The 25,246-nt window shown below is 39.8% G+C and overlaps 1 protein-coding gene across 5 annotated transcripts in view; it reads right to left on the reverse strand.

Moving 5' to 3' along the window:
• Positions 1-25,246, reverse strand: part of WDR7 (WD repeat domain 7) — a 351,772-nt gene that overhangs the window by 289,696 nt on the left and 36,830 nt on the right. For all 5 annotated transcript variants that reach the window (XR_004001091.1, XM_030568068.1, XM_030568066.1 and 2 more), the window contains exons 4-12: positions 24,098-24,176; positions 23,357-23,531; positions 22,388-22,464; positions 17,717-17,836; positions 16,995-17,140; positions 14,037-14,139; positions 10,983-11,124; positions 6,366-6,614; positions 4,511-4,731 (exon numbers count right to left, since the gene is read on the reverse strand). Coding sequence is in view for 4 of the 5 variants with exons in the window: in XM_030568068.1 (XP_030423928.1) it covers positions 4,511-4,731; positions 6,366-6,614; positions 10,983-11,124; positions 14,037-14,139; positions 16,995-17,140; positions 17,717-17,836; positions 22,388-22,464; positions 23,357-23,531; positions 24,098-24,176 (1,312 nt within the window). In the remaining variant the exon portion in view is untranslated. The remainder of the gene's footprint in view (positions 1-4,510; positions 4,732-6,365; positions 6,615-10,982; positions 11,125-14,036; positions 14,140-16,994; positions 17,141-17,716; positions 17,837-22,387; positions 22,465-23,356; positions 23,532-24,097; positions 24,177-25,246) is intronic.

A 25,246-nucleotide genomic window follows, 5' to 3' on the forward strand; every position in this document is an offset into this window, starting at 1 on the left:
CAAAGTACTCCTTAAATAATGGAAGTCTCTACTGACAATTTATCAGCTTCATCAATTCACACAAAAAGCGTTCCATTAAAATATCTGTAATAATTTGTGTCAGGTTTAGACCTATTTTAATAAGCGTCTCCCACCAAAATTGGTATTCGGTACTCAGAATGGAACATTTGCTAACTTAGGTATGTGAGAGTGCCCTCTATATTTTACTGGTTTTTTTTTTTTTTAAGAACTATTTGAAAACAGCTGTAAAGGAGTGGAACATAGCTAAGTATGATTATCACCAAGCTCAGGGCTTGATCTTGCAAAAGCTAACACACATAAGTAGTTAGTGTAACTATTCATGTATATAAAAGTCAGCGACATAAATAAGTGTTTGCAGGCTCAGGACCATGTAGCGTAAATCAATGGTGGCATCACTGAGATTCCAGATATTCTGATATTTAACTTCCAGTTCTTGGGATAAGCCAAACATCATAAATAACAAAACAGTAGCTCATGTCACTACAGTATCATTTTTTTTAAAAAGTAGATGCCAAACAAAAATTAAAAAAAAAAATCAATATAGAATGAATCAAAGAATAACGTGTTATATCAAAATTTCCAAATCAAATTATCATCCAAAAATGCTTATTATATGCTATTACAATTATCCCAGGAAATAACATAGTAAAAAATAACCTTCAAGGAATGAAATCACAAATGGAGAAGAACCTCCGAAAGACATTTTCCCTAAAGAAATCCCCTAGTAACAGCACAGAAAGACAATGAATGGAAGAATAGCACCTCAAGGAGCATTATTAAAGATCATAAACAATTTTGATGCAAGTCTCTTTGCAAAATAAAGGACAACCGAATTCTTTCAGTCCTTCTGATTTATAATAGAGAATACAATTTTTAACAAGTTAAAATATGTAAGTATCTAAACTATGCTCAGCATGGACAATTATAAGGCATGCCTCCAGGAGCTTAGCTAAAATTCCCTCCGCACACTGTTGTGTATCATGTTGTGCACCAGGTGTCAGAAGCTATCCGCTCCTGAACATGCATTTCAGTAGTGATGTACGTATAATTTGTAATGATATTTTGGATCCTGTGAAATAAGGCATTTTATATTTAAGAAAAATTCTTCTTTTTCTTCGTCTTCTTTATGCATTTATGCTGACACTGCATTTATCCAGCTTCCTGTCCAATTATAACCTTCTAAAAGATTTTAACAGGAAGTTCTTTTGCAAAGGAACAAAATCCTATGCCCAGGACCCTCACCCTCTTCATTATTTTTCTGCAGGAAAAATACACTTTTAAGACTATGGGAACATCTTCTGTTGCATTAGCGTGGCTTGCTCCTTGGTCCAGTTAAGATTAGCACATTGCTGAAAGTGTAATTAAACTACATTTTAAAAATGTCTACATTTAACTAAAAAGCCTAGACTAAAAATCATTCATTTAAAAATCAGAATCTATGCTATTCTTCATCTGTTATCTTTTGGTGTAAAAATGTAACAGTTATTTTAAAAAATGTGAGAAAAATAATCCACACATTGACAACATCTTAAAGAAACAAACAGTGTTTCATGTCAGACTGCAGGATCTCATATAGTTTGATTTTTAAAATAACTGAAAGAAAATTCCTTTTCACTTAACATGCTATAAGGTGTAATCTGCATACACATCGCAATAAATAGTAGTGCTCTGGTCAAAGGTTAAGTGAGGCTTTATTGAACCAGCTAAACAGAGATATTATGATTCAGTGATCAGCACATAATGCGGTTAGCTCTCAAATGCTCAACAGAACGGATGTTTGCCAGGCATTCAGCAAATATGCTCATACCCCCTCCCCGTTCACTTTTTATGTATCACTTAGGCCCTTTGGTCTTTAAGCACATCTATTAATGCAGCTTTAAACTACCAGCACAACTGAACAGGTTATTAAGTTAGCAGTAATTCTTCCATTTGTGAAATTAGTTTTATAGGAGGATATTACCACCTTTCCTTCAAATCAATATACTGCATGTGTCCTTTTCCTGAAAAGGATGCTAATCTTGAATGGGGTGCGGGGGGGAAAGAGAATAGAACTTTTAAGGTTTATTTTGTAATTATTATAACACAGCAACTCATTTGCCTTGGTTTAGTTAAGGTTGTAAGTAGGACTGTCAATTAATTGCAGTTAACTCATGCGATTAACTGCAAAAAAATTAATCATGATTAAAAAAATTTAATTGCAATTAATTGCCATTTTAATGCCACTATTAAACAATAGAATACCAATTGAAATTTATTAAATATTTTGGATGTTTTTCTACATTTTCATATAAATTATATTCTGTGTTGTAACTGAAATCAAAATGTATATTATTTATTATAAATATTTGCACTGTAAAAATGAAACAAAAGTATTTTTCAATTCACGTCAAACAAGTACTGTAGTATAGTACACTCTCTTTGCCATGGAAGTGCAAATTACAAATGTTAATTTTTTTATGTGTGTTACGTAACTGCACTCAAAAACAAAACAACGCAAAACTTTAGAGCCTACAAGTCTACTCAGTCCTACTTCTTGTTCAACCAATTGCTAGGACAAACAAGTTTGTTTACATTTACAGGAAATAGCGCTGCCCACTTCTTATTTACAATTTCACCAGAAAGTGAGAACATGCATTTGCAAGGTATTTATGTGCCAGATATGCTAAACATTCAAATGTCCCTTCATGCTTTGGCCACCATTCCAGAGGACACACTTCCATGTTGCTGACACTCATTAAAAAAAAAATGCATTAATTAAATCTGAAATCCGGGGGGGGGGGGGGGACTGTATGTCTCCTGCTCTCTTTTACTTGGATTCTGCCATAAATTTCATGTTATAACAGTCTCGAATGATGACCCAGCACATGTTCATTTCAAGAACACTTTCACTGCAGATTTCACAAAAACACAAAGAAGGCACCAATGTGAGATTTCTAAAGATCACTACAGCACTCAACCCAAGGTTTAAGAATCTGAAGTGCCTTCCAAAATCTGAGAGGGACAAGGTGTAGAGCATGCTTTCAGAAGTTTTAAAAGAGCAACACTCCAATGTGGAAACTACAAAACCCAAACCACCAAAAAAGAAAATCAACCTTCTGCTGATGGCATATGACTCAGATAATGAAAATGAACATGCGTTGATCCAAACTGCTTTGGATTGTTATCAAGCAGAACCCACCATCAGCATGGACGCATGTCTTCTGGAATGGTGGTTGAAGCATGAAGGGACTTAAGAATCTTTAACGCATCTGGCATGTAAATATCTCGCAACACCGGCTACAACAGTGCCATGAGAACGTCTGTTCTCACTTTCAGGAGACATTGTAAACAAGAAGTGAGCAGCATTATCTCCTGCAAATGTAAACAAACTTGTTTGTCTGAGTGATTGGCTGACAAGAAGTAGGACTGAGTGGACTTGAAGGCTCTAAAATTTTACATTGTTTTGTTTTTGAGTGCAGTTTTTTGGTACATAATTCTACATTTGTAAGTTCAACTTTCATGATAAAGAGATTGCAGTACAGTACTTGTATTAGGTGAATTGAAAAATACTATTTCTTTTATTTTTTTTTTTACAGTACAAATACTTGTAATCAAAAATAAATATTAAGTGAGCACTGTACACTTTGTATTCTGTGCTGTTATTGAAATCAATATATTTGAAAATGTAGAAAACATCCAAAAATATTTAAATAAATGGTATTCTATTATTGTTTAATCATGCAATTAATTTTTTTAATCATGTGACAGCTCTAGTTGTAAGTAATTCTATTGTGATTTTGTTCTTTTTGTGGCAGGGATTTTAAAATCTGGTCATAAGTTCACTCAGCAAAATATTTTAATTTAGGAAGGAAGTTTGGTGGAGTTTATAAAGGCTACTATTTTCTCACAGAGGTCATAGAAGTCATGGAATCCATGACTTCCAGAGACCCCCATGACTTGAGCTGGCAGCACCTGGGAGCTGCCAGGTCCCCCCACTGCCTGTGACAGCTAGGAATTGGGGGGGCCCTGAGCTCCCAGGTGCAGCAGGGGTACCCTGCAAATCGGATCCACCATGGCGGTATGGGGACCTCGCAGCTCCCCGTTTTGTCATGCATATTTTTAGTAAAAGTCATGGATAGGTCACAAGCTTCCATGAATTTTTCCTTATTGCCTGCAACCTGTCCCTGCTTTTTACTAAAAATATCCGTGACAAAATCTTAGCCTTAATTATGAGTACGGAAATGAACAAGAATAAAGCAGAACTGCTTAGCCAAGAACAGTGCCAAACTAAAGGAAGAGAAAGAACTTAGATAGCAAGAAGTTGGCAAGGTCATATGACTTCCTTCCAGTGGTACCCAACCTTTTCAGCCAAAAAACGGTATTGCAAAATATCAAGGGATGCTACCAGGAAGGGAAAGGCTATTTAAAGCTGCCCTTCTTTTAACCCCCAATGTCCATTATAGACAACTGGAAAATCCACAATACTAGCATGCATTTAATATAAACTTACACTACAGTTTTCTGGTGGAACTAGAAGCTGTGTAATCTCTCCACCATGGACACAGAAGATGTGTTTCATTTCTCCAGAAAAGATGTCCCATATAACGACTGAGAAATCCACACCACCTGAGATCAAGTATCTGTGGTCATAACGAGATGAGACCTGATGAGGATACAGTAAACATGTAACTTTGTTCCGATGAGCCCGGAGACTTCTGTGAGGTGGCCAACCTGGGAAATAATTTAAAAAAAAAAAAGTTTAATAGGACAAAAAAATAACTTTCAATATTCAACAATATTTTAAATTAAAAAACTGAATATAATTTTAGCAGGAGAGGTAAAAGAGGCAGGGAGAATTCTCAAATCTTCACTCTTCCTTCCTCACCCCTCGAGGAGATACACTAGTTGTGACACTGGTAGAACAGGTACCAGCTCATGCCAAAGCCCCAGGCCAATTCACTTGTTTAGTAGTATAGATCACAGTGATTGTTAACTTCATGGTGTTTAAACTTCATGAAAACTAATGGGATGTTATTTGCATTGTTTTCACTTATCTGTGTCCTGTTACAGGGGGGTTGGAACAGGGTGGGGCAGTGGACAATGGCCCTCCCACTTTTTACAAGCCGTAAGGACGAGTAATGGGGGAAGGAGGCAGCAGGGTCTTGTGGGGGAAAAGCCAATGTGGGAGTGGGGCCGTGGGGGAATGGGCGATGCAAGGGGGTGGGGCCACGATTCAGGCGCCGTTGGCACCCCCACTGTTAGGAAGCTTCCTCCCCCTTGTCCTGTTATAATGTAGTAGCAAACATTTATATTGTGTGTACCCCTGTAACTAAATAACCCATCAAATGAGAAAGAAACTTTGTAGAATGCAAATGAAGAACTCTGACAGAAAAAAGCTAATCTCAAAGGAAGTGGTCATTGTGTGTGATGATTAGAGGTCAGACTCAAAATGCATCCCTCATGCTCTACCATCAAAGAAAAAGCCCATGTGGGTAGTGACACTGTCAGCTTGTTTTCTGTGAGAAGAAGCTGTAAGTATGGATTCAAGGAAATATCCTTCATCTCTGGACTGTTTGGACTCTTAGAGGGAAGTGCACCAGATACAAGGCAGAGATCCCCAGAGACAATCTCGGTACCCTGAAAAGACTTTTGGGAAACTGGCGGTTTATTACATCGTTGCCACCACTTGGAATTATAAACTGTGACTCACCTGTGCATATATTTCACCTGCTTTAACCTCTCAGTAACTCATTTCCTTTTCTTAGCTAATAAACCTTTTGTTAGTTTACTATAGAATTGGCTACCAGCATTGTCTTTGGTGTAAGATCTAGAGTACCAATTGATCTGAGATAAGTGATTGGTCTCTTGGGACTGGGCACAACCTGATGTGGTATGATTTTTTAAGTGACCTTTTATCACAAAGTCCAGTTTGTTGGGTGGCAAGATAGACTGGAGAGGCTAAGAGGACTGTCTGTGATTCCACAGTAAGATTGGCATAGTGATTCAGTTCACATTTGTTACTGGTTTGGTGAAATCTAGTTATAGAACACGATACCAAGTTGGAGTGTCTACCCTGTTTTCTGACAGTCTATCATGAGGTAGGCACCAACAGTTGTGAGCCACTCCAGACAGCATAACCTGAGCTAGGAACCAGCTTGTGTTTATTATTTAGATTTCTCCTGATATACAAGAATTTAGTGATTATCAAGGGTATTGTAAAAATGGTTCCCTTTTTATCTTCTATTCGCTAAAGCACTATATGCTGAAAAGTGAGCTCCCACAATTCCTATTTATGTCAACATTGTTTGCAGATGACCAGCACCTTTTGTAATTCAGCCATGTACGTCTAATGTTTGCTCACATACCTCTCCTCAGCATGTGCTCTCCTTGCAGAAGCTGAACTATTGCAGTTTGAGTTGCTGGCACAATAACAATGCTTCCATCTTCACGACCACAAACCAGGCGTCCATGTGCTGGGATATACACGCTGGCTGTAACTTTAAGTGGTTCGTTACTGTTTGGTATTAAGCTTAATTGGTCTATAATTCCAGCAGGACGAGGAGTAAGTTTACAAAAAGCTTCCTGCAGAGAAGTTGAAGTTGTCATTTGCAGTCCTATTTAAAAAAAAAAAGTGATTAAAATAATGACAGCACCTATCTTGAGAAGATCTCAAAGCCATTTATCAATACACCTCTACTCCGATATTACACAGTCCTCGGGAGGCAAAAACATCTCACCGCGTTATAGGTGAGACCATGTTATATAAAACTTGCTTTGCCCCCCCACCCCCCGTTCCTTGTTCCCTGACCGCCCTCTCCAGAGACTCCCGTCCCTAATCACCCCCAGGACCCCACCCAACCCCCCTGCTCCCTATCCCCTGACTGCTCCGACCCCTATCCATCCACTCACACCGGCTCTGGTGGGAAGCAGAGCAGCCCAGCCCCAGCCTGCTCCACTCTGCCAGCTCCCAGCCGCGGCACTCCACTTCCGAAGCCCAGTGAGTGCAGGGAGGTTGCAGAAAGGATGTCCCCCTCGCACTCACCTGCGGCGGGAAGCGGAGCGACGCAGTCCCAGCCCGCTCCGCTTTCCTTGCCCTGGCCCCAGCCGTGTCACTGGGGGGCAGCTGGGGAAAGGTCCTGCACTCACCTGTGGTGGGAAGTGAAGCGCCATGGCTGGGAGCTGGCTAGGGCTGGGCTGCTCCACTTCCCGCCGCCGGTGAGTGCGGGGAGGTTGGGAAAAGGATGCCTCCTGCACTCACCGGCAGCGGAGCAACGTGGCCCCAGCCCGCTCTACTCTGCCACTTCCCAGCCGCGGCACTCGGCTTCCCGCCGCAGGTGAGTGCGAGGAGGTTGGGGAAAGGACGCCCCCCCATACTCACCTGCAGCGGGAAGAGGAGCGCTGCGGCTAGGAGCTGGTGGAGTGGAGAGGCTGGGGCTGGGACTGGGCTGCTCCGCTTCCGCCGCTGCTGGTGAGTGCAGGGGGATCCCTTCCCCAAAGCGCCCTTCCCCAAGCGACACAGCTGGGGACACGGCGAGGGAAGCGGAGCAGGCTGCTCCCGGCTCCCTGCTAATCCCCCAGGCCACTCTGGAACTGCGGGGCCCCCAAAAGTGCCCTCCCACCGTTCCTGCCCCCCAGACTCTGGGGGAGGGGAGAGCCCCGACAGCCCCCGAGACCCTCTGCCCCTTATCGAATCCCCCCGGCCTGGCTTGGCACCCTTAACACACTGCTCAGAGCAGCGTGTCAGAGCTTTACTGCCTTGTATGATCCAGCGTTATATATTGGGGTAGCGGTGTATTAGTAAAATTTACAAAACCCTTGTAAGTTAAGTACAAAAAAACCACATATTGGAGATTAATTCACCTACCACAACAATGCAATCAGTCACTTTCAAACTTTAACACTCAACTCTACTAGCACACAGAAATACCAGACCAGAGTTTGAGAAAGGAACTGAAAAAGAATGTATCCAACTTAAACTGCACAAGGAACTTATATAGACAGATGGCAATTACCAGACATGGAATTTAGTAAGAGACTCCAGTTAACTCCTTTAAGTCTTGTGAAAAGTACTACTGGATTTTTCAATGACAAAACACAACTAAGACTTCAACTCTCAAACTCATCTGAAAGAGGACTGCTGTAGGAAGCCAGTGCAACACTGGTTTACTAACTGATTAGAAGAATCTACTGACTCACAGCCCCTTTCTTTAACATCTAGTTGTTCTTTGAAGATCTCTTGATTGTCTGGGTATACCACAAGGACAGGAGACTAGTTATGGGTTTTAATCAGGCCACAACTTTATTATACAGATGTCTGGGACAACCCAGCAGATAAAGTGTACTGTGCAGGCAAATCCATGCTTATTCAAATCAATTCTCCAGGTTTCCACCAGCCCCCCTTTTTTCCCATTCAGGTCCCCCAGCCAACCCATGGCTTGGATCTTAACATCCACCTGCCTCGCAAGAGGCTTACGGAGGACTATGAGAATGGAGGGAGTTGGCTCCCTGCTGTACCAGTCAGGGAAGTCCCTGAACCCCATCCTACATTCTGTTTTTTTACCCAGTATCTCCCTTTAAGTCCTTTACTAGGCTATTTATCTGGTCACTGCCCTCCCTATGGAGTACCTGCACTGAACATTCACCCAATATTACAAAATAAGTTGTGACATATGGCCTACCACCTTTTCTATTCACCAGAAAAGGTCCATCCTCACACCCACTGTGAGGAAAGTGAAAAAAAAACACATTCCATCAAAGCCATTTCTGGTGGTCTTGATTCTAAATATACTTGTGCACATGCTTAATATTAGTCGTTTGATTGAAGTACATTATTTTTTGTATTGCAGTAGCACTTGGAGCCAGGACACCTTTGTGTTAGACACTGAAGGAACACAAAGAAATATTTCCTGTTCTGAAGAACTTAAAATCTTAAAACAATAGACAGCAGACAGCTATGACAAATATATCAGGAAAATGGAAGCACAAGGGAGCAGCAAGATAACTGAAATCAGTATGAAAGCAGTGTCATAGCACTCATTTAACCACTACCAAAGTTTGGTTGGGTTTTTTCAGTCATCACAAAATAAAGAGAGATTTAAAGGAGGATAGTGTACTGAGTGACCTTGCAGATTTTTACAGGGGGAGTTTCTTCTACGTATAAAGAAGTGACATGTTAGGTATACAGCAGTGTTTGTCTGAAACTGTGACAAATAGCCAACCAAGGGTAGCAGCATTCACAGAGAGGAGCTGGGAGTCTACATCTCTATAGAACACTGAAATTATAGGCAAAGTAGAGGCAGCCATAAAGAGCCTAAAAAGAGGAAGACAAGTACTTTGTGCTTCATGCAGGGAAAGGGAGAAGGGGGAGGAGTTGGTGGAGGAATGCAAAAGGTTTATGCATATACGGGTGATATGATCCATGTAACAAACAGGAAGATTATTTTTGAAGCAGCATTATGAATAGATTTCAGGGAGGCAAGACTGCATTTGTCAGCAACAGATGAGGAGGATGTTGCTGTAGTTAAGATGTGAGATAATGATGGTCTGGATGAGAATATTAGTTATGTGAATAGTGAGGAAAGGCTGGGTTTTGGTGATGTTGTACAGGAACAAGAAGCAAAATTTATAAGTGGCTTGGATAGAGGGGTACACAGAAAGAGCAGAGTCATGTTATAGGCCTGAAGGTGGTGGTACATGTGTAAATATTTGAAGGATTGGGTCTTTGGTTTGAAAAGGCTAATATGGCCCATAGCACAAGGTAGTATTTTGTTAAATACCAGTACTGTACAGATTAACAAAACTGTATCTCTATTTTTTCCTTAATTCCCTAGTTTATCAGAAGATAAGAGCATTTTAGTGTACAAAACTAAAATTTAGGTGAAGAACATTTACGTACTAAAAATAAAAGTACTGGGTGGTGGTACGGAGGTGTTCCACTAAACACACCAGCAATGATATGCAGGAGGCAATTTGTGTGAGCCTCCAGATAACTGAGCCACCCTGTGGTCTCTGTGAACAAAAATCTCAGCTTTAAATTTAAAAGAAAATTGTAGCCATTCTTCTTCTGAATTACAGCCTTAAATACATAAAAACAGAAGTAAATCAGTTACTGGGGTCAAAAAGAACAAGCAGCTGGGTTTTACTTCTTGAGCAGAAGACTGGTAAAATCTTAATATTCCTTCCTTTCCCCCCTCTTTTCCTCCCGCTCCCCCACCCTCTCTCCACAAATTTTATGTAAAATTAGCCAGTTAAGTTGGAGGTGTATGCCAAAGAACCATCTCTCTAACGTTTCCCAAATTCCACAGGCTGGTCTCTTACACAGTGGTGTAATAACTCATTTCTATACACTCTTGGGTTTGGATAAGGAGCACAGGAAATAAAAAAAAAAATCTCAGATATACCCAAAAATGCTGGCTCCAACTCTGTATGTTAAAATTGCCATCACATCCTAAGGCTGGGAGCGAACCAGCACTTACTCTCTTCAGGCAGGTTTCACACCACAAGTTTGCCTTGCTTTGCCACAGCAATAGCAGCTACTGCAAGGAGAATTCCTCTTCTGCCACCCTCATGGAAGCTTCCAGTAGCACAGGGAGTCATACCACCTACTCTTCCTGCAATCACCCATCTGCTTTAACAAGAGATAGTGGGAAATCCAGGCCAGAAAGGAGACTTCCCTTCCACCTCATTCCCATATCTGCCCCTCCTCACGTTAACTAGAGAGATCTGTTCCCTCACCCAATCCACCACCTGAAGAAGCTTGCATAAGAGCAGGAATGGAAAGAATGGTTCTAATCAGGTTCTTACATCACATACCATTGAGGATGGTGTTATGTTAGAAGGCAGATAAGCATATGAAATTAATGGATTTAGAGAAGAGGAAGCACATTCACTCAGTGAATGTCACACACATAACCAAGTGAGCAAAAAAAGGGAGCGACTTGTTAAAAGTTTTGCCAGCAAGTCACTGTGTTAGTTAACGCTACCTTCTGTGTTGTCCTGCAGTTCAAGTGTATCTGGCACACTCCAAATACACAGTCTCCCTGAAGAATCTCCCTGGATTAGAAGTTTATGGAAACACTCCCTGCGTCCATAGAAGAATCGAGTAACAGGGGGACAGATTAGCAGCTGTAAATTAAAGACATATTAGAACAATTTCAGATGCATATGGCAGGTTCCTAATCTTGACAATAACTTCCCTCACATAACCTGCTCTATTCCTGCTATACCTTTTAAAGACAAACAAGAATGGGAAAACAAAGTAACACATAGCAAAACAAAACCATGAGTAATTACAGAGCATATTATAAACATAAAATATATCAGGCAGAATTTTAAAAGACATTTTAAGTGCAACAGAGGACTGAAAGGTGTGATTTGAAATGGGGAAAGTTAACAGCAATAAGATGTGAAACACAAACAGAATACAGAATGAATTAAATAGTGTCCAATAATAAAATAGTCAGGAAAGGTTTTAATCTCTTTTGTTGGGACAAGATTATGGTTAAATTAAAAAAAATGTATTCCTAAAAAACTGTCTTGTGACAGTTATTCTTTTTAACTTATGCATATCTATGAATATGAATAGTGTTTTAAGCATCTCAGTGTTTACAGTGTCAAAAAGGCCATCAATGTCAAGTTATACAATAGCGATACACTTTTGTCTAGTCTTCCGAAAGAACTCAACTCCCATTTCAGCACCTCACTTACAGTTGCCCTATACTGAGCACTTTTGAAACTCTATCCCTTTTGAAGTACAGTTGCCGGATGTTCAAAATCTACTGTAAGTTCCATTAAAGAAAATAGAGATGGAAGAGACATTAGGTTATCTTGGTCCATCTCTCTGCCAGTGCAGGATTGTTCCCAATAATATCCTTTCTAGCACTTTGCCTAATATCATTTTAAATAAGAAAAGGCTTCCATTATTTCCCTGAGGAAACTATTCCAGAGTGTCTTATAAATATCACTCAATTAGTTTTACCCAATATTTACCCTAAGTTTACCTTTTCTTAATTTCAGTCCAATTGTTAGGTATCCCTTGAACCATACTATACATTTCCACATACCCCTCAAATATTTGTCAGTATGCCTCACATTGGCACTTGCTTAGCCAAGCTACACAGTATATACTTCATACATCCAGTCTCTTCTCGGATTCTACATAAATCCCTTCAGCTCTTCAATCATTTTTGTTACTTTCTCTGCAGTCCCTTCAGTTTGTCCAGATTTTTCTGTTAATGATTCACCACCCTTTGGCACAAAACTTCTGAGGTACAGAGCCCAAAAATTACACTGACTTTTTTCCACCTCATTGCATTACATTGCAGTTATACAGTAAAAACTGTGTTTTCCAGCACTTTACCAACCAGAAAACTCTAGAACCCGGCATTTCTGATATCCATTAAAAGTCCAGTTGACACGGGGCCAAAAGGCTCCCTACCTGGCTCCGCATGGCTCCCTGGAAGCGGTGACATGTCCCTGCTGCTCCTCGGCAGAGGAACAGCCATGGGGGCTCCATGCGCTGCCACCACCTCGCCCTGCCTGAGTGCTGGCTCCACAGCTCCCATTGGCCAGGAACCGCAGCCAATAGGAGCTGTGGGGGTGGCACCTGTGAGTGGAGGCAGCCTGAAGAGCCACCTGGCCGCCCCAATGTCTAAGAGCAGCAGGGACATGTTGCCACTTCCAGGGAACCAAGGTGAGCACTACCCAGATCCAGCACGCGAAACCCCTTCCGTGCCCCAGCCCCCTTCCCAGAGTCCCCTCCTACACCCAAACTCCCTTCCTCCATTGGTCAGTATAACTCTTAGTTAACAAGAATTTTTGCCTAACCAGCACCCCTCCTCCCCCATCCTTCCACCATGCTGGATAACAAAGCTTTTACTTTACTTAGGTTTCAGTATTCAAAAGGCAACATTTTCCAGAAGAGTGTTTTATTTAAATTGTACAGAACTAAGCTCTTCAGCCTAATATGACAGTAGCATAAAAGGGACAAAAACAACCCAAAAATAAAAACAACCAGATCAATACATACAAAGGGAAATTTGTTATATGCTGCAGTAACATGACTGTAGAGTAATCTGAGACAGCTTAGACATCTTACTATGTGTGTATTTATTTATATATTTAAAAAAGAAAAAACTCATCATTAAAAATTTGTATTATTGGTGTCTCCTTCTCTGCTGCTTCCTCTACGAAACAGGGGTCTGGGAAATCAGGGGAGAGGGACAGACAAATCCTAAAATGGTGAGGAGGGAACACAGGAGAGGGGGGACCCACAAGCTGTGTGTATGTGGGGAGGGAGAATGGTACAAAAGACCCTCAAATGGTGTGACAGGGATGAGGGAAAGAAAAGTATCCAAAGTGGAGCAGGAGATGGAGAAAAGGGAGGGAAAAAATTCAAAAAAGGGTTAGTGAGGATGGTCAAAAAGGGGAGTAAATGGCAACCCAAGTTAATGGACAGAGGCAAGGAGGCTCATAAATGAATTTAAATTTTTAAAAAAACCTTAGATTTGTGTAAATGTATTACTTAGCACTCCCTTAGATATTGAGACTCATTTTCCAGTAGCAATTGGGCAAGACTGTGAAACTTGCCTCCTTGCTTGTTAGCTTTTTCCCACCTCACACCCCATGCACTCTAACCAAATCAGTAATTCAGGCTCAGAATAACTATGACATGCCTGACCTAGAATAGTATTACTGGAGGATACCATCTAACAATACTCACTGAAAAGAAAGGAAAAATGATATCTAAATTGGTGCATTGGTGTGAGGATGCCTGAAGAACTGAAAACAAACTGATCTCACCTGTGCAGTGCTAATTATGACATTCATCTTTAAAAAAAAAAAATCACACACACCCCCTCATGAAATACTAAAGGAAATTAAGCCAAATGAATTACCACTTTAAAACAGTCAGTTACTCTCTGAAAATGTTAACTTTAACTAAGGAGAAGAAATAGACAATTTGTAATATTTGTGAGCAAGTTTTATATATAAAAAACACACACAGCATAATCCACAAAACAAGGAATGTGTTTTACCTGTTTATCTGCTCGGTCCAATACACTAAACAGTAAAGGAGGAATTAAATTTTCAACAGCTTTTCCCACATCACTGCGAAACGTATCACTAGCTGGTAGGCAACTGAGTTTAACACAGAACAATAAAAGACACCAATTTAGAACCCTGACATTATTAAGAATCTATTACTGTATCACTGTTTAAATGCAGAATTTACTAACAAAAAAAACTTAAAAAAAAAAAGATCAGTGTTTCCACTACATTATATTTATTCATTTTGTCAATTTTTCAATATATAACTATACAGATGCCCATTCAGTCATCTAGGTTTATTTCACGTAAACTAAAAATTACAATATAAACAGAGGGCTACTCATAAATGTATCCAGCTCAGTCTACTTCCACCTCAATGGCCTTAGAAAAGAAAGAAGATGAGCTTTGAAGAGGACCTGGGAGGTTCAATCTAGTCTCTGGTGGACCAAGGAGGGGGAGGAGCAAGTGCCAAAACCAAGGATTCCTCACAAAGTGCCCTGCCAGCAGCTTCCTCTCATTTATATTGAGGACGCTCTGGCTCAAGTCCTTCTGCTGATTCCTGCTGTGGCGGTATATGATGTGGAGAGAGATGCTCTCTCATATCCCAAACCAATTAGGGCTTTACAGGTTTAAACTAATCCTCTGAACTCCGCACAGAATTCTACTGATCCTTATTAGATTCTGCATACGAAACCTAAGAGTTTATACATTATGAAGAGACATGCTCCCCAGACAAATACAGTTGTTCAGTCACAAGACTGTATATAATTGAGAACAATTAAAAAATTAAAATTGAAAGTGGTTACATATACTATATTTAAAGACAAACAATCATTTTCTAGCTCAGATTGAGAGGACTGTTTCATTTTCCTGTTATATATAGGCAAGTCTCATCTTACACTGGGGTTACATTCCGCTGTCAGCGCGTAAAGCGAAAATTGCGTATAGTCAAAATTACATTGAGTGGAATGGCAGGCGGAATCGCCTTCGCTACAGGTACAGTATTTAAATTGTTATTTTTCTCTTTTTTTTGTTTTGGTCGACCGCACAAAGCTGAATTTGCGCATGTTAAATGCACGTAAGGTGAGACTCGCCTGTACTGAATTATGATCCAAATCATGTGCAACTAAAATGTATTTACCACAGCATGTCATTGCAAAAACAAAGCATCTTGGATAGGAGTCTTTCTGTCATGACAATAACTCAAAAGAAAAGTGATAAAATTGCTTTCTAAAAACATCAGATAACTGATTCCGGGGCTGGAGACACTCTCTTGTATACTGTACAAATTAGCAGGCCCACAGACTGGCAACATGTTACCAAGAAACATTAGCTTGACCTGGAATACTGTTAGTAGACTTATACTGAACTGGTTCCAAAACTCATCCAGATAAATGTTCAAGACATGCGGTACAGAAATTAGATCAAACAGTAGCTTAGGAAAGGTTAAACAGGATCTCACCACATAATCACAGAAGCATAAAACAATTTTGCACTGGCTACAAACTCAGCAAGAATCACAGCATATTTCATGCAAATGGAGTTGAGAAAGAGAGTGTAGCCTATACAGACAATGTTTGTTTATACCAATGTGCTGAAACGTAAGGAGAGAATACTTTTTGGGCCTAAGAAGATATGAAGATAATAAGGCCTAATAAAATCTGAGTGAAGTAGACAATTCAGGGTCAAGTTAGAGGTAAGGTAGGCCAAGTCATGCAACAAACATGTTTTGGTTTTAACAAATGCTCTAGACAAAATGTGAATGTTTTGGAAGAATGTTATCTGTACTAATAGTTACTGGAACAATATTTACATAGATGTTAATTAAGATGACATTTCATGTGAAATAGTCTATTATAAAGTAGAAAATATTTAATCATAGTGGTGGAAATATAGACATGGTAAAAGGTGGGCCTAATTAATTAAGGGTTATTATAACTGATTATAAAAATGGTAGCACGTTAATTTTAGGTTAGCACACTCATTGGCCATCAAGGTACCATTAAAGAAAGGATTACATGCTCGTTCTTCTCAACCAGAGACTGATTACCCTGGATGCACCATTTCATCTTGGAATATGGTATAAATGCAGTGTATCATTATACTGCAATACCTGTTTACTTGAGCTGATTATTTTATTTTAAATAAAGTCTTTAATGCCATCACTGATTGCGTCATTCACAGTCCTCCTCTGTAGCACCCCGAAGGCTCCAACTTTAAAGAGTTCAGTTTAGTTCTATTCCTTGTCTTTAAACCATTACTTGGGAACACACACCATTCAAGTTAATCAGCAGCATACAATTTAGACATTCCCAGCTGAGGTGGTTCTGATAACAATGATTTCAGCAGAAATCAGTCATAACCAGGAAGTAAAGACAAGAGTCTGATTAACATTAAATAAAGTATCTTTGGTAGAAACATACTTTAAAAACCCACCAAGTCTGATCTTTTACCTTTTGTGTGTACAAGAATAAGTAAAGCTCTGTAAGTCCACTTTTTAAAGTTTGAAATACTACACTTAACTTACTGTAACATCCTGTTGATCCTAATTAACATAGCACAAATAATATTTCTTCCCTCAATATGTCCCTGATTCAGCAAAATATTTAAAATACATGATTGAACTTGTTCATGGCACACCTTCAAGGGAAAAGCAAACCCAGTAACACCACATGTTCTCTAATGTCAGCAATAACAAATCACAAAGGATCATAGTAATGATGGAAAATACGTGTCTGAAGCTTTGACTTTATTATTACCTATTATTACATTAAGGTATAACATTTTGGGGATACACAGATTTTAAGGTATGTTAGTGGTATTTTAGTTTCTACAACATTAGTTTGATTTAGGGATCAAACAAATTTAACATTTTATTTTTATTCCACGTCTCTGAGTTTTACCTGCTACCACATATATGCTCCATTATTTAAAATTCTGAATACCTGGCTGGTAGTTTGTAAATAAAACTTTGTCCATCTTCTGTCCATATGATCACTTTATCAGCTGATACAAAGTCACCGCCAGTCCAAGTTTGTCCATTTTCACTGGGAACTGAACATAACAAGGAATAATCTCCAGCATCAAAAACCTAGATATAAGCAAAATTAAACAAAAACAAAACATCTATTTGTTTATCATTACATAGTCATATTTCAAATGTTTGGATAGCTGATAATTTAATACCTCCACATATTTAGTTTTAAAGGAACATTCAATTCTATTACCTATGGCAGCATTTACTTAAGAAGATACCTAATACATACTCAATTCCATAAAATAACCAAGAAAATAAATTTGTTACAGAAATTACAATGTCTGTGTCATATTTGCAATGCTCTGATACACATTACAAATATGGTACGGCATATCATGCTTTCTATTTATTTAGATTTTGCAGATTTTTGTCTGCATAAAACAAAACCATATCAACTATTTAGCCTTCAAAAAGGGGTTATCTATTTTTTAAATAATGTCCAAAGCGTGAAAGCAACATACTCCCAACCTTGTGAGACAATATACTTGAAATAGACTATATAAATCAATTAGTTCATTGAGTATTAACATTTTCCCAAGCTTCTTTTCCTATATCTCATTAACAGTTTTATTAAACCAGCCTCCATTGCTAAGAAAAAGCCAGTTTTTTTACTTAACTGGTTATCCTTACCCTCCAGTATTTGGAGCACACTACCAAAAGTGAACGTTGGGTAAATGCACAGAAAGAAATGCTTTGGCAGTTCTGACAATAAATTGGTTTAGACTCCTCCTCAAATATTGGTTCTGTATCCTAAAAGAGAAAGAAAAAAAAGTTACCTTTATTCAATCCTATGACACCTAAAATTGTTCTGCTTTGTGCCACGATTCTCAAATTATGCTCTCTGGACTTCTGAGCAGGTCTAAGGAGCATTCTGTCACAATAGAAAAACATTTATCAAGGATATTTCCTGTGATGTAACCCAAGATCCAAAGATGTATGGGTGTATCCCATGTGGATGCAACATGTTTTACTCTGTCAAATATTTCTTTGGTGAAAATTCAACCAGGATCAAATTTGCAGACTGCCAAAACTAAAGGGATAGGAAGCATACAGAAGAGCAGATCAAAAACTATGAAAAGGCATGTGCGTCTGTGTTCCCTCCATATGCCATCCCAGCTCCGCGCAGATAGCTGGCACAGCAGACCTCAAGTGAATCGCCCAGTAAGACCACAAGACTTGGTTTAATAGAAAAGGGGCCTGGCCAGGTTTATTGTCGATGAAACACAGTAACAGTATACTTGTAGAGTCTACCGGGTACTAAGACATGTATGCCCATGACAATGGACGCAGTTCAGTCAGTGGCAGGACTTTCCATTGCTCCCTAGGCAGGCAAAGACACTCCCTCTGAGATACATCTTTATACATCAATAGAAACAAATTATGTACTACCCCGACGTATCTAAGTGCCACCTTCTGACGTATTTGGGTGCCACCCATTACCTCGTACATGTTGGTTTGATCAAAACATTTCTATCCATCATACTGTCATCCTGACCTTATCTTTAGGTCAGTGTGTTTCTGTTATCTTTGGGGAGTGTGCTGGTATCGAGGTGTTCTGGTACCAGCTGGTATCGAGGTGTTCTGGTACCACCCTTCTGCAATGGTTTGCGTATATCTTATGATTAGCACTACTAAGGAATGTGTGTTTCTGCAATATCAGCCTTGTTCTTGCCAGATTCTCTGAGCAGGACCTGCCTCTTGCTCACAACTTAACTTTGGTTTATATTAGCAAGTTTTGACCATTACTTTAGCCCAGGCCTCAGGGCTCACACCAGGCCTCTAATACAAAGCCTTATGTTTCAGGCCCTCCCCTTACTACAGCATGTAGAAATTAGAGAAGTGAGGGCTGCAGGCAACAAGTGGCGACTCAGCTATAGTAAACTGAAAGTCCTGTGTCATGGAAAAGCCGGGAAAAAACAATGTGGAGACAAAATGGATGAGATATAATCAAGCAGCCACACTCCTTACGTCAGATGAGTTTATTTTATATTTGACCCCTTTCACATTAACAAGCATTAGAGCTACAAGAGGAAAAGGGCGCAGTCAGGATTGGGAGAAGTGTTCATAAGAGGATCTCATCATAAATGATCCACATGATAAAGTTTGAGAACCGCTGTTTAGTCAATTACCAAGAAAATCTAGGTAAAACGTTCAAGAGTGCCTATATTACTTAAAAGCCTACACCCTAGGTAGGCACTCTTGAACATTTTACCCTCTATTAATAATAAAAACTTAAGACTGGAAAGAAAAGTAAGAAAGGGGGGGAGGAAGAAGGGAGGGGAGAAGCAAGACAGCTAGTAGACAGCTACCTCATTTCCTAGCATTTGTGTATTTGTTCACCGAAGAACACCAAAGCAGTTTGGTGATCTCCTCCTCCCATTGTTCCAATCATTAAATCTAGTATATTTTGTTATGACTGGCAGTGTGCTTAGAAAAAACCCTGAACTGAAACAGTAGGAGGGATGCACGGGGAGCACTGTTGGGGAGAAGAATAAGAAGCTTATACAATGACTTGTCTGTGAAATTCCCTGGCTCTTGCCAATGACATCAGCCTCCTCGCTTTCACAAAAACTGGATCTAATTTAAGGAACAAAAGAGGAAGGATTGTTCAGTGGTTAGGGCTCTACCGTAGAATTCAAAGGACCTCAGTTCCTGTGTGACCATGAGCTACTCACAAATCTCTCTGTGGTCCTTTCCCCCATCTTTAAAATGATAATGTTTCGCTGCCTACAGGGGTGTTGTATAAAACACAATGAATATCATGAAATGCTCAGATAATGTGGGGGTCTTAAGTATCTCAGAAAGATAGACAGTAAGCAAAGATAACATAAATAATTGTACTTGTCTGATAATACATAGTTAGTTTTTCTATATGGAAATCTTAACAAAAATCTCCTTACATTTAAATGTATCACTCAAAATAAAGTTTAATAAGACAACAGTGGATATGTCTACACTTAATTTTAAAACTCAGGGCAATGAGTCTCCAACAGATTCAGGCTCACTCCACAGCAGTAAAAACAGCTGCAGTCATTCGGGCTCGAGTTTGGACTATGAAGCCCGGCACTGAGAGGTGGGCTTTAGAGCCTGAGCCACAATATCTACACACTTGTTTTTAGTGCCATAACACTACAAGTGTGTAAACCAGAGCTAGGAGTCCTGCTGTTGCGGGTTTTAAATCACAGTGTAGACATACCCAATGTGCATGTAGTGAGAAATGGAAAATTCTGTGGCCAGATGACCATCTCCCAAGGAAGAGCCAAAAAACTTTTCGGAGGTTGTATGAGACTAATAGAATAAAAAGATCTGCAGGAGCATGTGATAACCTATTCTGTCACTGGTAAGCCGAACAAATTCCTCTGCAGGACAGATTAGTGCTGCCTATTTAGTACTGACACTGTCAAGTGGGTGACCTTGTCTGCAGACAGTTAGCTGAGCCTAACTGAATAGGATGGATATTTTTTTAAATTCAAGCTGCACTCTCTCAGGGAGCCCAACATCTTTGTAAGAAAAATTGGATGACAAAGTATTTGATGTGGTATTTTATCTTTCCAAAACAGCCCAGGTCCCTTGCAACTGGAAATTCTTAACATTTTAACATTGTTTTTAAGGAAGACTTTTAAATTAAGAAACACTAGTTGTATCAAACATGCCAAATTATTCCAGAGCATACTCTGGCTATTTCAGTAAGTGACACAGTAGAAGGAGTTCCCCTTTTTTTCCAGTTTCTGCCACAGAGGACCAACAAGGATCAAGTATCTTTTTCAATCAAGAGACACACACAATCCCTTTTTGTAGTTTCCAAAATAGGTCTCAGAATTGTTTACTGAAGTGAGTAACTCAGCTATTTGAAGTTATCATCTATATTTGGTCTTATACATAGTAAAGATAATTGGTGCCCCCTTAATATTCAAGAGCAGATGCAGCCTTCTAAATTAAAGCAACAAAATCTAAATTAGCTGTAAAGATTTACACCATGGGAAAAGTTTGCAGATGTTTAGCTTTGATGTATAGAACATATGAATCTCCTGTGGGCAGCTAAAATGCTAGTAGTCTCCTAAAAGTGTTATACACCTTTTGAGAGAAAGATTCTTTACTTTACTGACTGGCATCAATTTAGATGCTGGCAGCACAGGAGGGCAGGAACAGCAGACTGTCATACCGAGGATTTATAGCTCTCTATGTAAAAGTGGAAATTTACGCAATTCTATCTGCTGCTCTGCATGGTACACTGAAATCTTCACTTACCAAAACTCTATCTGCGATCCTCTCAAAGGGTTTTTTTAAGTCACTTACAAAGTACATCATGCAGGGTTCAGAATGGGGTAGGGTAGAGAAGGGGAATTAACTCCGAAGAAAAGGATGGTATTGTGGTTAAGGCACAGTTCTGGAAGGCAAGAGATCTGGGTTAGTTTCCCAGATCTGCTCAGGTTTCTGTGCACCTTAGGTAGGTCATTTAAATCTCTGTACCTCAGTTACTCCAAATGCATAATAGGGATAATAAAATTTCCTGTCTGTCTCCCACATCTATTTAGACTGTAAGCTCCTTGAAGCAGGGAGTGTCCCTTATTATGTGCTAGATGCGTCTGTATACACAATGAGAGCTCAATCTCCACTAGAAACCCTAAGAACTACTATAATAAAACAATCTCTGAAAATTTGCCTTCTGATTCTACTTTTCCATATCCCCACTGCAAATTCTGTAAAAATGCACATGAAGAATTCATTACTGGACAAACAAACAAAGCTGGGGAGAGAATGGAGAGAGAGAGAAAGAAAGTAAAATGAAAAGTATACATGCATCAATATTTAAAGCCCCACTTTCATCCTGCAAAGCTGGTTGTAATTTCCTTCCAGTACAAGTAATTTTTAAATCACCAAATACCATAGCATTAAATGGAGAGGGGGGAACAGGGGGCAGACTTAGCACTAGACTCTCTCTCTGGACTTAACTTTAAGAGTCAGCCTCTAAGAAGGCGGCACGAGACTTGGACAATAGAAAAAGGATATCTCTGAAGAGTTTGCAGCTAATTTAAGGGAGAATTTAGGGAATAAGGAGTCCCTTTTTGGAAGGCAGAGGAGAGGTCAATTATTATGGCTCTTGGGCAGCTGGAGGATCACACAAAAGATGCTGACCAAAAGAATGTTTCTGTTCAACAATATTCAGAGGGAAAAATTATGGGACTTAACACAGAGAACATACCGAGAGTGGCCCACAATAGAAATTGCAGAATCTTGTTCATGCCCACACAATGTTTGACAGCGAAGGAAGAATTCAGATTCAGAAACTTCTCTGCTTACCTGCATGCGACTAACTTCAGAAGTTACAATCCACACTTTCAGAATACCAGTCACTGAAACTGCTACGACAGTATCCTCTGATGGGTGAAAGAGGGGTAGAAAAGAAATTACAATAAAATGAAGGATATGTTGTACAAGAGATTACAAACATCAAAAATATTCTAAAAGTTTTTAATAAATTCATGAAGTGCTTGTTCCAAATTCAAGTGGATAAATTAGAACTGGCAAACTATATGCAAAGAAAAAAATGCACTGATTTCCCATTTGTTCTGTTGCTTCGTGAGTGAGGAATTCTCTGCATACATACACAGAGCTCAAACTGGGGAGAAAAAACAATGATGGAGTGGCACTCTCCCAAGCTCTGCACACGGGCCAAGCTCTGCCTATGTTAGATGTCAAAATAAGACTCCACTCCAAGTAGATTGTGCAGATGTAATCACATGAGCTCTTAAGGTTTGGATAACCTCTGTGTGGTTTGGATAGACCCATTCACAGGGCCAGGTTACATAGTAGTAATGATTCACTGAATACGTATGGAGACTCAACTACACCACCATTCCTAGAAGCTACTGCTCTGAATTCCAGTTCAGGCCAGTATACAAAGCCAGGGTCTGAACAGTAATTCTTATTCTGTGAATTAACAAAAAAACAAAAACAACCTAAAACCTCCAAAAAAACTGCTATCTCAAAGGCTACCAAGCCTGCATCTTTCACCGACACCAAATTTTATCTCTCCCTCAGAAAGGTAAATACCCACTTGTATTTTTTAAAAAAGGTTAGAACTTAATGATTTTTGGAAAAATTGCCTTAATCCTTCAGATGGAAGAAACATTTGAAAACTGTGCGATTTCAACATAAAGTGACACCATTCCAATCTTGACTTTGCCAGGAGACTAGTACAAAAAGTAGCTGTTTTTCTTATTTAAAAAAGAAAAAAAAGTACAATAAACTCAAACAATTTCTCATTACCTTGTGTTCTATGGGATCGAATAATACTCATGGAGCTGATCCAGTCGGGAGAAATCTTTGACACTAAGGAATAAAGAACCTCAAGACTGGTAGCATCCACAACAAGAATTTCTGGGTAATGGCCATGACACAGTAGCCTGCCTTCACGCTGAGTCCCAACTGTGAACTGGTAGAACTGTTGTAAAGAGAACACAGTCCCTTAAGCAACTAGTTAATACTTTTTAAATCACAATTTAATTATAGGTTTTTGATCTCTATGTTGTTATTTGTGTATTACAATTTTCTATTTTCATAAATTAGTTTGATAAGTTAGAATTCCTTGATTAACTAGAAGAGGTTAGCCAGGTATTTACAATTTGTTTGTTTGTTTTTAAATCCACACCCCCTTCTGCCCCAAAACACACTGTGGCATTACATCACATAACCAAATATTTTTAAAGTTTCAGAACTGGCTGACCAAAGATTTGGCTTTACATTCCAGCTGGTCTCCATGGGGAGCAGTGCTACTTGCCTGATGATAAATATAATCACTGTAAATTAATTCTCGACAATTTTTCAAAAGCTGAAATGCAACTCATTTCTAGGGTATGTGACAACGTAGAAATATATTTTATAAACTGGCATAATTGAATTTGTGAAGATCACAGCCCAGTATTAGCAACAAGATTACAGCGATGGAGCTAAATAGTTCCTCAAATGCCCTCTCAAGCATTTTAGCATTTACATGAATACAATACCAACCTGTATTCCAGTATGGGTGTAGGCGAGTTTTGTAAATTCTATACATCTCCCATCGTTCACATCCCACAGACACATCTCCCTAAAAAACACATACGGTAAGTAACTCTGATCATGCCCATGCACTTCATTTTTCAAAGGACTTGCAAGTTACAGAATTATTTTGGTTCCAAGAAAGCTATATTGGATCATCTAGTTCAGTGACTCTCAACCTTTCCAGACTACTGTACCCCTTTCAGGGGTCTGCTTTGTCTTGCATATCTCCAAGTTTCACTTCACTTAAAAATGACTTGCTTATAAAATCAGACACAAAAATACAAGTGTCACAGCACACCATAGGCAACGATCCCATGAGTGCTCTAGGACTGGAGCACTGATGGAAAAAAAGTTAGTAGGTGCTTAGCACCCACTAGCAGCCAGCTACTCCTTCCCACCAGCGCCTCCCATCTGCCAGTGGCCCCACCGATCAACTCCTTCCCCTCTGCCATAGTGCCTCCCATCCACTGCGAATAGCTGTTTCACGGATTGCAGGAGGTGCTGGGTGGGGGAAGAGCGGGGATGGGGTAGAGCTAGGCAGGAAGAGGTGTGGTGGGGGTGGAAAGAAGTGGGGTGGAGGCTTGGGGGAAGAGGGGCCTGGGGCAGAGCAGAGGTGTGGCTTGGGGCAGGAAGAGGCGGGGCAGAGGGTGCAGCTTGTGGGAAGGGGGCGGAGCAGGGGGTTGAACACCCCCGGGGCCCGGAGGAAGCCGGCGCCTGTACAGTACACTACTACGGAAAAATTGCTTACGTTCTCATCTTTACTACATCATTATAAAATAAATCAATTGGAATATAAATAGCATACTTACATTTTAGTGTATAGTATAAAAAGCAACAAGTTATTGTCTGTATGAAATTTTAGTTTGTACTGAGTTCGCTAGTGCTTTTTATGTAGCCTGCTGTAAAACTAGGCAAACATCTAGATGAGTTGATGTAGCCCCAGGAAGACCTCTGCGTATCTCCAGGGGTACACGACCCCCTGGTTGAGAACCACTGATCTAGTCCATCCCAAACGTTTAGGTCAGGTAGCAGTCAGCCTTCTTTTAATTTCCCTTCCTTTCTCAGAGTCATCTCCCTCTCTTTTTTAAATCCACAGCCTTCCATGCAAGTCTGTTT

This window comes from Gopherus evgoodei, chromosome 6 (genome assembly GCF_007399415.2).
Source record: "Gopherus evgoodei ecotype Sinaloan lineage chromosome 6, rGopEvg1_v1.p, whole genome shotgun sequence".
NCBI classification, from domain to species: Eukaryota; Metazoa; Chordata; order Testudines; family Testudinidae; genus Gopherus; species Gopherus evgoodei.